At 42.9% G+C, this 14,684-nt stretch overlaps 1 protein-coding gene across 2 annotated transcripts in view; it reads right to left on the bottom strand.

The window, feature by feature from the left end:
- Positions 1-13,612, bottom strand: part of OPRK1 (opioid receptor kappa 1) — a 31,944-nt gene extending 18,332 nt beyond the window's left edge. The window contains exons 1-2 of one of the 2 annotated variants that reach the window (XM_036919124.2): positions 13,169-13,261; positions 366-519 (exon numbers count right to left, since the gene is read on the bottom strand). Coding sequence is in view for 1 of the 2 variants with exons in the window: in XM_036919122.2 (XP_036775017.1) it covers positions 13,169-13,425 (257 nt within the window). In the remaining variant the exon portion in view is untranslated. Of the gene's footprint in view, positions 1-365; positions 520-13,168 lie in introns of both variants that reach the window. The other variant, XM_036919122.2, reaches the window with a different exon arrangement.
- Positions 13,613-14,684: the final 1,072 nt, after the last annotated feature.

Below are 14,684 nucleotides of genomic sequence, written 5' to 3'. Positions count from 1 at the left end.
TTGAAAACCACTCTGAGACATGTGAATAAATATGCCTCATGAAGGGAGAAAACATTTGACACGAGGACATGAAGCAAGGTCCAGAAAAGAAGACTAATTTAAAACATTAGCACACTGCCCCTCAACAGACAAATGCCATCATGTACATTATGGTGTTGAGATTTTCCACAACAATATCCATTATTCTGGTGAAGAAACTGAGTAAAGAGAAGTAAGTGGCTTACCTGAAACCACAAATTAGCGTGACATTGGGAAGTAAAATCTGAGCCTTTCCGGTAGCCCCAAACTACAGCACAGCAGAATGAAAAAGACCAACCAACTACCAGGTGGCCGTCTTCCCGACTAGACTCTAATACAGCAAATACCTGTGCACAGCAAAAACACTTTTGGTCAGGCGAACTACTGAGTGGATCAAATGCTCCTTTCCTATGGGAAGCTGGCTGCTGTCTTACACAGCAACAGCACTGGGAGCCTGAGACCCCCAAACACTGTATCAGCAGGAGGGAAGTTCTTCAGCTCCTGGAAGAAAGCAGTCGTTTTTAGTGGGTGACAAGCTTTGGCACTTTTCTCTGCACCACCAAGAAGCAGGACTTACTTGTTTTTTGGGGCATGTTTTCCAGACATGTGACATTTTTTATTTTATGTTTGAAATGATCAGAAAGGATTCCTGCACTGATGTGAAGTCTCAGAAGAACCTATTTGAAAACATGAGTTTGCTTCCATTAAATTCTCCAGATACTTTCAGTACATCTCAATTAAACTAATTAGCTATACTAGTCCTTTTGGAGTATTTAAGGGGGTGGGGGGTATAGTTTGTTAACTTTTTAAAGAGAAGGGAACTTCAGTCATTACTTCTGCAATGACCTGACACTGATGTTGCCTAAGCCTATAGTATTCTAAAGGGGTCAGGTCCTTTCAGTTCCCCAGAATTACTCTCCCACACGCAAAGAGCAGAAGCTATAAACAGAACAGAGGAGGAGAGGAGGGTGGTCTGAGTCCCACAATGGTCACAACTGCAGCTGCTGTTGGTCGCGATGTATGCCAGAAGGGCCAGCAAGCATTCCAAGACGCCCCAGACAGGCTGTCCATGCAGGGCAGTGGGGGGTGAGAGGAAGAAGAGGAACGCAGAGTAGGGATCTCACCGCAATAGCCGCTGCCCCATAAACTGCTCCCCCTCCTTGCAGTCACCCCTTCCACCCCTGACTGCCATGCTCTAGTGTATTCAGCTGTGCACACAGGGAGAGCTTTTATCATGCACAACCACACCAGGTAGAAAACCCCAAATCTCAAAGGACTGACGTGTTATTTCCTGGGGTACAGTTATCTGGAAACCTAGAAGTATGTAGATATCTTAAATTATTTTTCCATTTTATTCAAAAGCTGACCAAACTATGGTAAGCCAGAGTGAAGGAGACATGGTCACCCTCCTGCTCTGCTCTCCATCAGAAGGAAATGATCCCCTCACTAACTGGAAAGCAACATAGTAAGGCAGAGAAAGTTCGGAGTTTCGCTGTGAAGATAAATGAGTTAATACCCAATAGGAACTCAGAAAATTGTTCCTGTTGTTATCACTGATCTCTAAACACTCATAACTTTATCCATTCTTAATCTGAAGGTTTCCCTGCCCACCTTCAGACCAGTTCCTTTGGGATCTCTCAATTCATCCACGTTTTATGTTTTTCTCATCTTAAGTTCTGACTTGCTTGGCTAGTGGAGAGAATAAGTATTTTAAATGCATGCACACACACACACACATGGCTTTTACAATATTATCCCCACTCCTAAAATCCATTCTTCTTACTATAAGTCTTTCTTATCTAAAACATAAGCCAGCATCCCCTCCAAAGAAAGAAACAGCAACAGAACTATTGGCTGATTTTCTGTTGAGGAAGAAATAAATGGTAGTCTGAAACCATCTTTTGTCAATACAGCTCTAAGCCACTGAAACCACATAAAGCAAACCTCAGGAAGGAAACTGTCCTGCAGACACACCGCAATAGGTTTGGGATGAGCACAGAGCCTCCTGGGGGCAACAACAATTAGGGGCATCCACTGGGTAATTGGAGGTGAAGGAGAGGCCTGCTGCACAGGTCACACAGAGATACTGCTGCCCAGGAGATACTGCTGAATGATTAGTGGGGGGAGCCATCATCTCCCAGGCAGGAATAAATTCCTCCTAAAACTCTAAGACAGACACCAGGAAAAATTGTAGTCTTATAAAGTTAACATAATCAAGAAGTGGTTCTGAAGACTACAATTTTCGCTGGATCTGTTAAGGTTTAAGAGCTCTATACCTGATCGCCAAATTGGGCTTTTTTTTCCTCTTTCTTTATTCTTTTAGTGTGTGGGGGTGGTGGTGGTGGGAGGTGCAGGGAAGCTGAGTAGTCTCTGATCTCTGAAACAGTTCCATGAGGATATCCACTTTGTCTGCAATCACATGTCCCACAGGAAAGAAAATAATCCCATTTAGTTAATCCATAGAAACAGTTGCAATGAAACCAATTCTCTCTTTTAAGAGCTTGTCAAATAATAAAATTACTCTGAGATACACAAAATAGGCTCTTTTTAAACAATTTCTGAAGTAATTTTTGCTATGCTTGCTTTAAAGGAAATGATTAATGTTGATTCCAAGAAAGGATTCAGGATATATTAGAACATATCTTTTTAAATCAAAGCTAAGGTAAGGCTGATAGATGTAGAGCAGCACATGGCATATTATACCAACATACCTCTGCCTTTTCTTTACTGCCTCTCTGGGTAGAGTTTGGGGATATTATGTAAGTGAGGCTATTTTGACATTTAAGAGAATATGGACATGTGTGTACACATAACTGTGGTGATTATAACCAGCACATGAATAGTAAGATGTCTGGGAAGGAAGAGAGGCAACACCAAAGCAAACACTCTGATTGGGTCACCCCATCCTTTCCCATTATTCCCCAATTTGGTGACAGCCACACAGCTCAGGTGGTACTGGCACAAGTTCAACTGTGGGGTCCAGACTGACTCAGAGATGACCCAAGTAAGTCAGTGAGTTCCTAAGATGGCCTTGAGTTGGGCCAGGAGGTGGAGGGCACAGAACATTGACATTGGTCAGCGGCTTGGAAAAGAAATGCTCTGTCACCCTATTTATGAGCAAAAAAACAGGTACCTTCATGAGGAACAACTTCCATGCCCAACAGGGTTGAGTGGGTTGGCTGTCTTTTGAGAAGAAACTGAGTTCAAGAAATGGAAGCATTTCCCTAGTGTTTTTATGGTTCTGTTTTTTTTCCTAAGCTCCTTATAAAATTGCCCCTTTTAGAAAATTTCAACACTGACCACACTGACTTCAGGAAGCAAAAGCCTCCCCAGGGCCATGTCAGCAGAAGACTGATCCCCAGTGTTCTTCATTGTGGTAGCAACAAATTAATGAAAACTAATGAGAAAAGGAAAGGCAAATTTAAGCCCAAGGACCAAATAATTTTGACTTGTGTTATTTTTTTCCTAATAAATTTTTCCTTGTTTATCCTTACATTTAATTTAAAAAGAAACATACCTTTACAAAAGTAAAGCTTTTCTTTAAGCAAAAGAGAACATACATACAGGGAGAAGATGGCCTCTGTAAGCCCAGGAGAGAGGACTCAGAGAGAAGGACCCAGCCCTGCCAACACCTTGATATAAGAGAATATAAGAGAATAAGTTTCTGTTGAAAATAAATTCAAACCACCCTGTGTGTGGTCCTTTGTTATGGCAGCCCTAGCAAACTAATACAGGCAGGTTCTCCAGAAACCTGAGGCACCAAGGAGATAGTCACATGGAGCCATCCAGAAGGAAGGAGGTCAGCAAGTCAGCTGGGCATGAGTAACTGGGAGACAGAAGCATGGATTTAGGATTGGGGCACAGGTATGGCCACAAAAATAGATGACACCATTGAGAGTGTGTTGGTCAGTTTGCTGTGTCATCTTGGCCAAGCAGCAGCCCCCAAATAATCCAACATTCATCCTAGTGCCACTGCAAAAGTGTTTTGTAGATGTGGTTGAGTTCTTACTCAGTTGACTTTAAACAAGGGAGCGACCCCTAGATAATCTGTGCGCCTGATCCCATCAACTGAAAGAACAGGGCTGAGATCTCCCTGAGACAGAAGATACTCCACCTGGGCAGGCAGCCTGCCCTTCCTGATCCCTGTCCTAAGGACTTCAGACTCACCTAGCCAACCCCCCAACTACGTGAGCCAACTCCTCACAATAGATCTCTGAACATGCACATTCCCTGCTGATTCTGCTCCTCTGGTTGAACCCTGATTAACTCGGAGAAAATGCCAAGTGAGGGCCAAAGACAGCCAATGAGGCTCTGGAAAATATGACCATTTAAGAAACATCCGAAGAAGAGGAGTCTGTGATGAAGACCGAAGTGAAACCCAGGGGATGCGGAAGGAAGTCAGGACAGGCTGCTGTCGGAGAAAGCAAGGGACCTGAGACTGATCAAGCACACCACACCTCCACTGAAGGAAGGCGACAACCAGCCTAAAACGAGCACCACCGGGGTGGGGTGGGGGAGCAGGTACAGCGGTGGCAGGGAGGGAACCAAGTGCACTGGGCTGGTGAGTGGGTGGAAGACAAGGAGATGGAGAGGAGGGACTGTCCTCCCAGAAGCTTACCCACAACAGACAGGAGGATGAAAATACATTAGGTACTATGAAGCTAACATCACCCTAATACCAAAACCAGGCAAAGACACCACCAAAAAAGAAAACTACAGACCAATATCCCTGATGAACGTAGACGCAAAAATACTCAACAAAATTTTAGCAAACCGAATTCAAAAATACATCAAAACCATCGTACACCATGACCAAGTGGGATTCATCCCAGGGATGCAAGGATGGCACAACATTCGAAAGTCCATCAATATCATCCACCACATCAACAAAAAGAAAGACAAAAACCACATGATCATCTCCATAGATGCTGAAAAAGCATTTGACAAAGTTCAACATCCATTCATGATAAAAACTCTCAGCAAAATGGGAATAGAGGGCAAGTACCTCAACATAATAAAGGCCATCTATGAAAAACCCACAGCCAACATTATATTGAATAGCGAGAAGCTGAAAGCATTTCCGCTGAGATCGGGAACTAGACAGGGATGCCCACTCTCCCCACTGTTACTTAACATTGTACTAGAGGTCCTAGCCATGGCAATCAGACAAAACAAAAAAATACAAGGAATCCAGATTGGCAAAGAAGAAGTCAAACTGTCACTATTTGCAGATGACATGATACTGTACATAAAAAACCCTAAAGACTCTACCCCAGAACTACTAGAACTGATATCGGAATACAGCAAAGTTGCAGGATACAAAATCAACACACAGAAATCTGTGGCTTTCCTATATACCAACAATGAACCAACAGAAAGAGAAATCAGGAAAAGAACTCCATTCACAATTGCATCAAAAAAAATAAAATACCTAGGAATAAACCTAACCAAAGAAGTGAAAGACTTATATTCTGAAAACTACAAGTCACTCTTAAAAGAAATTAAAGGGGACACTAACAGATGGAAACGTATCCCATGCTCATGGCTAGGAAGAATTAATATCGTCAAAATGGCCATCCTGCCCAAAGCAATATACAGATTTGATGCAATCCCTATGAAACTACCAGCAACATTCTTCAATGAACTGGAACAAATAATTCAAAAATTCATATGGAACCACCAAAGACCCCGAATAGCCAAAGCAATCCTGAGAAAGAAGAATAAAGTAGGGGAGATCTCACTCCCCAACTTCAAGCTCTATTATAAAGCCATAGTAATCAAGACAATTTGGCACTGGCACAAGAACAGAGCCACAGACCAATGGAACAGACTAGACAATCCAGACATTAACTCAGACATATATGGTCAATTAATATTTGATAAAAGAGCCATGGACATACAATGGCGAAATGACAGTCTCTTCAACAGATGGTGCTGGCAAAACTGGACAGCTAAATGTAGGAGAATGAAACTGGACCATCGTCTAACCCCATATACAAAAGTAAACTCAAAATGGATCAAAGACCTGAATGTAAGTCATGAAACCATTAAACTCTTGGAAGAAAACATAGGCACAAACCTCTTAGACATAAACATGAGTGACCTCTTCTTGAACATATCTCCCCGGGCAAGGAAAACAACAGCAAAAATGAACAAGTGGGACTATATTAAGCTGAAAAGCTTCTGTACAGCAAAAGACACCATCAATAGAACAAAAAGGAACCCTACAGTATGGGAGAATATCTTTGAAAATGACACATCCGATAAAGGCTTGACGTCCAGAATATATAAAGAGCTCACACGCCTCAACAAACAAAAAACAAATAACCCAATTAAAAAATGGGCAAAGGAACTGAACAGACGGTTCTCCAAAAAAGAAATACAGATGGCCAACAGACACATGAAAAGATGCTCCACATCGCTAATTATAAGAGAAATGAAAATTAAAACTACAATGAGGTATCACCTCACACCAGTAAGGATGGCTGCCATCCAAAAGACAAACAACAACAAATGTTGGCGAGGCTGTGGAGAAAGGGGAACCCTCCTACACTGCTGGTGGGAATGTAAACTTGTTCAACCATTGTGGAAAGCAGTATGGAGGTACATCAAAATGCTCAAAACAGACTTACCATTTGACCCAGGAATTGCACTCCTAGGAATTTACCCTAAGAATGCAGCAATCAAGTATGAGAAAGATCAGTGCACCCCTATGTTTATCGCAGCACTATTTACAATAGCCAAGAATTGGAAGCAACCTAAATGTCCATCGATAGATGAATGGATAAAGAAGATGTGGTACATATACACAATGGAATACTACTCAGCCATAAGAAAAGGGCAAATCCAACCATTTGCAGCAACATGGATGGAGCTGGAGGGTATTTTGCTCAGTGAAACAAGCCAAGCAGAGAAAGAGAAATACCAAATGATTTCACTCATCTGTGGAATATAAGAACAAAGGAAAAACTGAAGGAACAAAACAGCAGCAGAATCACAGAACTCAAGAATGGACTAACAGGTACCAAAGGGAAAGGGACTGGGGAGGATGGGTGGGTAGGGAGGGATAAGGGGGGGAGAAGTAGGGGGGTATTAAGATTAGCATCCATAGCGGGGTGGGAGAAAGGGGAGGGCTGTACAACACAGAGAAGACAAGTAGTGATTCTACAACAGGTTGCTACGCTGATGGACAGTGACTGTAAAGGAGTATATAGGGGGGACCTGGTATAGGGGAGAGCCTAGTAAACAAAGTATTCGTCATGTAAGTGTAGATTAATGATTAAAAAAAAAAAATGCAGTTCCTATGTGGTGACCTCTAATGAGTTCTACACAATGATATAAAGGACATATATAAGTGTAGGCAAAGGGTCTGTTTGTGTTTATACAGAGGATCAAAGCCTAATTTGGCTACCCCGAAAATGAACTAAGATACGATATGAAAGAGAACTTCCAACATCAGCACTCTCGGGAAGACTCATGCCAGAAGATGATCATCAAAAAACCCCAACAAAGATCCACGCACTGCTACAGCTATAGATGCACTCATCCCACCAGCTCCTGGACTTGCCATGGGAATGAAGGAGATATCTAAGCTGGCCTGTGCATACAGTAAAACAACAAATTTGACTGGATCTATACTGTTGGAACTCAACCAAGAATTGGGAGAAGTGCAAATTGTAGCGCTCCAAAATCTTACAACTACAGACTATTTACTGTTAAAAGAACATATGGGATGTGAACAGTGCCCAGGAATGGGTTGTTTTAATTTGTCTGATTTTTCTCAAACTATTCAAATTCAGTTAGATAATAACCATCATATCATTGATAAGTTTTCACAAATGCCTAGGGTGCCTAACTGGTTTTCTTGGTTTCACTGGAGATGGCTGGTAATTACAGGTATGCTTTGGTTATGTAACTATACTCCTATTATGTTAATGTGTGTGCGCAATTTAAGTAGTAGCTTAAAATCTATACATGCTGAAGTTACTCTACAAGAAGATATGTCAAAGAAATAATCAATCTTCCCATGTTTTCTCCCGCCTGCTACTTCTATAGCTTTTCTTCTTCCTTCCTAATTACAACGAATTCTTAAATAGAATTCATGCCTCATATCAAATTTACCGAGTATCATAACTCCTCCAAGTGGTAAAGATACCTCAAGAAAAATGCTGGGCATAGAAGCCACAGGGCATAAATATGCAAAGAAATAAAAAACTAACCATTTCAAACAATAAGGCTTCTCTCTCACTTACCAACTTAACATTTCCCTGTATGGCCCCGGAAGATGACTGGTTAGCCAGAGACGGGTAAGATTCCTCAAGGGAGGAACAACCTAAGACAGGCACAGTCGCAGGGGGGTCATCAGGTGAGAAATTGGGGATCAACAGAGGTGAGGCTTAGAACCTCACCCTCCCTGTTCTGAGAGAAATCTTCTGCATATGTGGATGTTTTATTGCCCTTGTCTAGCTTGGATTAACACATAGTCTACAAGCACACACCTGATCATCTACATTTGCTCTCTTACAACACTAAACTATGTTTTCTACCTTTATGTTGTATCTACCTACCACTTCAGCATTTTATTAAAAATAATAAAGAGAGAAATGTGGTATCCACATATAAATCAAGTATAAAAATCAAATGTGTATTCATATTTGAACTGACTGTTTATAGTTCATAATGCATGAGCAAAACCAAAAGTTTCTGTGATGACTGCCCTTGTACTGTTCACCATGTAACTTATTCACTATGTAAGAATTTGTTCTCCATGTAAGAACTTGTTCGTTATGCTTCAGAAGATTGGAGACTGACGAAAATTAGGCTTGGGGTGGATTAATGATTGTGCATTGAGCATTGAGTCCCCTATACAGAATTTTATTGTTGTTAACAACCATTTGATCAATAAATATGAGAGATGCCCTAACAACAACAACCAAAAAAAAGTACACACTTCCAATTGTAAAATAAATAAGTAACCGGGATGTAATGTATAGCATAAGGATTATAGTCAAAATATTGTAACAACTTGGTATGGTGATAGCTGGTACCTAGAATTATCATGTATATAAATGTTGAATCACTGTGTTGTACACCTGAAACTAATGTAATGTAATACTGTGTGTCAACTACCCTTCAATAAAAAATAATTATCTAAAAAAAAAAAAAAAAAAAAAAAGAAAATACATTAGGTACAGGAACTCAGAAAAAGGGGATGTTCGTGGATATTAATCGTTTATAAGATGAGAAATACTTCAGTATGACCAGGTGCTTAAGGGAAAAAAGCAGTGGAGAGGAGAGATCACAGATGGAGCAGAAACAAGATAACTGACACAGCAAAGACCCCAGGAAAGCAAGAGGTGATGAGATTCAAGACCCCGGAGCAGGAAGAAGGAAAGCCTTCCACCAAGATGGGCATGAGGAGAGGTGGGCTGCCACTCTGTAGGAAGGAGTGCTCCAGGCAGCTGGACTGACTCCACGGCCACAGGGAGCTACAGGGAAAGACCTTCCCCGACCCTGAGGAGAACATGGCCAGATACAGGGCTTGGGGATTAGCCCTGATGAAATTAGGGTTTTTTATTTATGGGACATGGGAAAAGGAATTAGTTCATTCTGAAAAACAGGAAACAAGAAAAGCGAGGCAGAACTGGTCAGAAATACCTGAAGACACCGACTTTGCCTTTACAAAGATGAAACTGACTTTTTTCAGCAACATTCAATTAGCTGAATCAGTTAGTTGGGTATAGAAACAAGGAAGATGGGTTATTGGCTTGATCCAGAGTCAAGATTTGGTGGAAGACAGTGGCAGAAGGACAAGAAGGCGAGGCAGTTGAGCGTATCATCAAGAGAGGCTGAAGTAGGAAAAGAAGAGCTAGTCTGGGAGAAATGAAGCCCCCAGTAAGAAAGTATCCAGATGTTGGCAGATGTGATGTAGTGGAAAATGAATAGAAGGGTGAGTCAAAGCACAGGATCTAGGGTCAAGCTGCTGGGGTCATTCTGGGTCCAAAAGTTAACAAGGCTGACCTTCATCAATTTACTTAATTTCACCTTGGTTTCATTTTGTCATCTGTTGAATGGGTATGTTGATAGGGTTGTGGAGATTAAATAAAATAATTCAAATGAAGTAAGCAGCTTCCCCAGCCTGGCATATGTTAAGTGGCCATTAAATTTTAATCATTTTTGCTAAGGGAGGAAACAGCCATGTGTGGAAAGTCATGGTAAGAGCAGGAGAATGGGTGTGTAGAACTCAGTGTTGGGGCTCCTGGAAAGGTCCCAGGGTGTGGGCATCACTGCAGTCACTGCAGGGGCCCTTCACAGCAAGAGGTGTTGAGAACACAGGGCTCGGGGCCTGAGTGCCACACCCATGGGTACACCTAAGGTGCTAGTGGGACCCAAAGACACAGATCCAGGACTGAAGTAAGAACTTCCAGCTCCAGGATTACAAACCCCAAAGCCTGGTGAGAGGCAAGACTGGAATATTTAAATTTCAAGATTTTCACAATGAAAAGTTTAATGTGCCCTGATATTAGGCAATTATGGCAGTTGGTACACATTAAATAATGAACCCAAGAAACTTTAAATATCTTTCAAAGATACTGGGTAGCATTTCAGGTGCCCAAGGTGGAAAAAGGCTATTTGTGAGGCAGGTCTAAAAATATCAAAGCTCTTTCTGCAATCCTAACTTACTTTCTCCCCAGGTCTGAATGGCCATCCCATACCTTTACATGTCCCACCATCCAAGCATCTAAATTCCATCTCTAGAATGCTTTCCTAGATGACTGAACCAAGGACCCTTTTGCATGTATAATATTTTTAAAGTGTCCTCCTCAAAAGTGATCTTCCATCTTTTCAAGCAATGTTACTCGGCCCTCAAGATCAATTATCAAAGCTGCATCTGAATTCCATACTTCGGTTTGGCTCTCAGTCCTGATGGGAATGCCATGGTCCACTTGATTTTACCCTCTCTCGAATCTTCAGGCCTTTCTTCTCCTGAGCAAAATAAATCCAAGTCCACCAACTTTTCTTCTAGGTTTTATTTTTTTAATTCTTTGACCTTCTATCATTCTGAACACATTCTAAATATTCCTCAATCCTTTTAGCTGTAGATTTAAGTGAACCATTGTTTCAGTATGTTGGCATTCTAGGATGGCAGTGTAACTTCTTTTTTCATTTTTATCATCAAACAATCTCTAACTAGTTGAGAATGGAAGGATAGATGATGTGAACTACCTAACTTCTGTATTTTTAACTGATTTTATCCCCTTCTAATGAATTTTGGTCGTGGATATCTTTGGGATATATGTGCAAAATAATTATATGTTATATATATTTATATATATAGCTATATATAATTTTTATTTAATGTATATCTTTACCATTAGAAGTCTTAATGATTCATTTTTCTTTCTGACATGTCGAATGTTCCCCATGGAGTTATCTTTGCACATATTTAGGATTCTTCATTGTCTTTAATCCCAGTCTCCAAGGCTACATAAAAAGTTGTAGAGCAACCAAGTAGGTCTTCTCAAATTCAAACTTCAGGTGCTCATTCAAGTGGCAATAACATGTACTTGTTTTATTCAGGCACTTAAATATGATCTAAGCAAGAAGAGAGTTTTTCTTTTCTTAGCATCCCCATTTTGTGTAACAATGTTTTATTACAAAATGGCCTCTGTACCAAGGAACTCCTAAAAATTTTAATTATAATTTAGAACACAGCTGTCTTTTCTTTTGGTTACTGTAATCGTCTTTGATGGAGAGAGAGCATCCCTGAAATTACTCATGACTTGGAAAAACAATTTCCTTTTAAAATATTCCCCCTTTCTGTAGCCTTTACTCATCACTGAGATTTTCTGCAAAATGTAATAAACAATTATGAAACCAAAGGTACCAAAATACTAACACTAGCTGTAGGTGAAATGAGTTTTCCAATATGTATCTGGAGGCTTAAATGATGGTATTTAGTTCCAGAGCATAAATAAGGATAAAAGACCTCACATTCCCAAGCCAAATAAATAAATAAATAATATTTTTATTATGATTTCTCAGCAGAAAGATTCATGCTACTGTAGATATTGTTCTTTAAGATGGTCATAAATAAGGAGCCTATTTCAAAACAGAAGTCAGGATTTAAAAAAAGAAATTAGTTCTTCAGTCTTTCAGTGCCTCTAAACAGAGTGACTTGCATCCTTTCTTTCACAGGAACTTCTCAAAGAAAGGTAAAATTATTATTCAGTCCCAAAGGTGTATTTCCAAAGCATTATATCTCCCACAAAGAGAAACACATATATCTTAAAGGGCATCCAGAACAAAGTTGAACGTTTTCTTGTTAAAAGAGGCTAAAATAAGAATTACTTCACTTACCACAAAGTTAGCATATATGTGGATTTTTTTTACTGGAAGTTAAGGTCAATGTAATTCCACAAAAGAGCAACAAAACAGAACCATCAACTTCTCTTATTTTGCTTCTTAAAAATGCAAAGCAATTTTTGAAAACTTCCACAACCCATACTATTATAGTGGATAAAAATTAGATAGCTAATTTACGAAGTCACTGATATTCTAAACAAATGAGATGACATTTCAGTACTGAAAAAACTCATGTACAGAATAGATATCAACAATCCTAAAAAGTATATTGGCTTTTGCTTCATAAACCATAACACCTTTCTGATGAGTCACAGGAAATTCCGAATTATCTTGGGTGCATTAGGTGGGCCTGAATTTTATCTTAAATATCTGCAAAGAGCAAAACAAAGTGCTCCAAACTGGCACAAAGAGACAAAGACCAGGCAAATGGACTAGTTTCCTTTCCAGGAGATCCTGACCTTGTTCCATACCTAGTACCCTCCCTGTCCCTAGAGGTATGTGTGCGTTTTGGGACGGGGCGGGCGAGTGGGGTGGTCACTCTTAAATCCTCAAGACAGAGCTGGTCAATCTCTTGGCCCTGTGTGAAGCCTTGCAGTATGCCACCAAAAACTCTCCCAGGAAATCCCTCACCTCTTCTAGGAGGCCACCCGCTGAGACTCTCCGCAGCTCTGCATTGACGGTACAGTCCCCTCCACCTGGCCGGCGCCCCACCTTGCGTCCTGGTGATGGGCCCGAATCCTCCTTCCCTGCAACCACCACTGCAGCCCCCGGACCCCGCGCTCACCGGATGATCACGAACATGACCAGGGAGTTGCCCACCAAGCCCACGACGAACACCACAGAGTAGACCGCCGTGATGATGACCGGGATGGCCGGCGAGATGTGAGCGGACTCCAGCAGCGCGTCCTCGGAGCCCATGCTGCCGTTGCCCTCCGGCTCGGCCCAGCCCGGGAACCAGCCGCTGGCGTTGGGGAGCAGGCAGGTGTTCGGTGAGCAGCTGGGGCCCGGCTCCTCGCGGAAGATCTGGACGGGGGACTCCATGGTCGGGCGGCTGCAGCTGGAGGGCGAGGAAACGCGGCACCTGCGGGGCTGCAGGGGCGAGAGAACCAGCTGGACCCGGTGAGACAAACTTTGTCCGCTCCCTTTCGGGCGCTCAGGGCCCACTGATGCCCGCCCCGGCCGCACGTCCCCGGGCGGGGTAGACGAACCTCTCGCTGCCTCCTAGCTGGCAAACGCGCAGCTGGGCGCCGCGTGGGGCGGGGAGCGCTCGCTCCTTTTCTCTGCTCCTGTAACCCCCACCCCCTCATCCTTTCCAAGGCACGGTCCCCTGGTGGAACTGTCCCCAGACTGCCGCTCTGAGCGCCTGGGACAGGAGGCCCTGGTACACAGAGCCCTCGCTCCCAAGGATTGCTCCTCGAAAGCCCAAAGCTCACCTCTGGCTTCTGAGGACGCGGGTAGTCGTCCGGGGGTAGTCGTGGCCGGTGCTGAATCGCTCGTTCCCAGACCTGCTCGGCCCTCGGAGGCGCAGCGCACCCGCAGCCCCGCGCCGCCGTACCGCGGACCCCGGCCCTGCGCTCTGGCCGAGGCCGCCTTCTCAGCCAAGCGCCCTCCCCAGCGGCTCCCACGTCAGGCGGCGCTTAGCCCGGCTGCTTGCGGCGAGGACGCGGCAGCGCAGGGACCCGGCGGGGAGTTCCGCAGGCGCCCCGCCTCCCGGAACCGGCGCGCCCCCTGAGCTGGAACTTCTCCGAGCCTCCCGCCGCCTCTCTTGGTTGACCCCGCAGCCTTTCCAGCGGCGGCCCAAGACGGTGAGCCGCTGGGCTGCCGTTTAGATTTCGTAGTAATGAAGGGTGTGCCTATTTATTGCGAGAATACATCTGGATTATTCATGATACTCCTACAACTATTGTACTCGTAGTTCTTAGGACATGTCTTTTTACGGGTGAGGAGAAAAGGCGTACTTTTGTTTATGTAAATGACCTATCCCAATAAAGTAGCCAGGTGACCAATTAGGATAAGACCAGACAATAAAATAATAATGACTTAATATACAGAAATAGAATATTTCTGTGCATTCTGCTACTTCCAGTCTCCCCTAATAGGGACGACACGGGGGCTGCGCCTGGCAGGTATTACCTGCATTTTGTGGTGTTACCTGAAGAGGAGCAAAACACCCCTTACTCAGGTCTCAGTGTTGGTCCAGGTGAATAACAACGTCTCTTACATTAATCTCTGCAACTATCATGTTCTGCTCACTGCCCCTCATCATCACGCCTTCTCTACAAAACTTCAGAGAACCTAAA

This window comes from Manis pentadactyla, chromosome 3 (assembly GCF_030020395.1).
Source record: "Manis pentadactyla isolate mManPen7 chromosome 3, mManPen7.hap1, whole genome shotgun sequence".
Classification (NCBI taxonomy): domain Eukaryota; kingdom Metazoa; phylum Chordata; class Mammalia; order Pholidota; family Manidae; genus Manis; species Manis pentadactyla.
The sequence above is the reverse complement of the archived record's forward strand: the minus strand, read 5'-3'. Positions and strand labels throughout refer to the sequence as shown.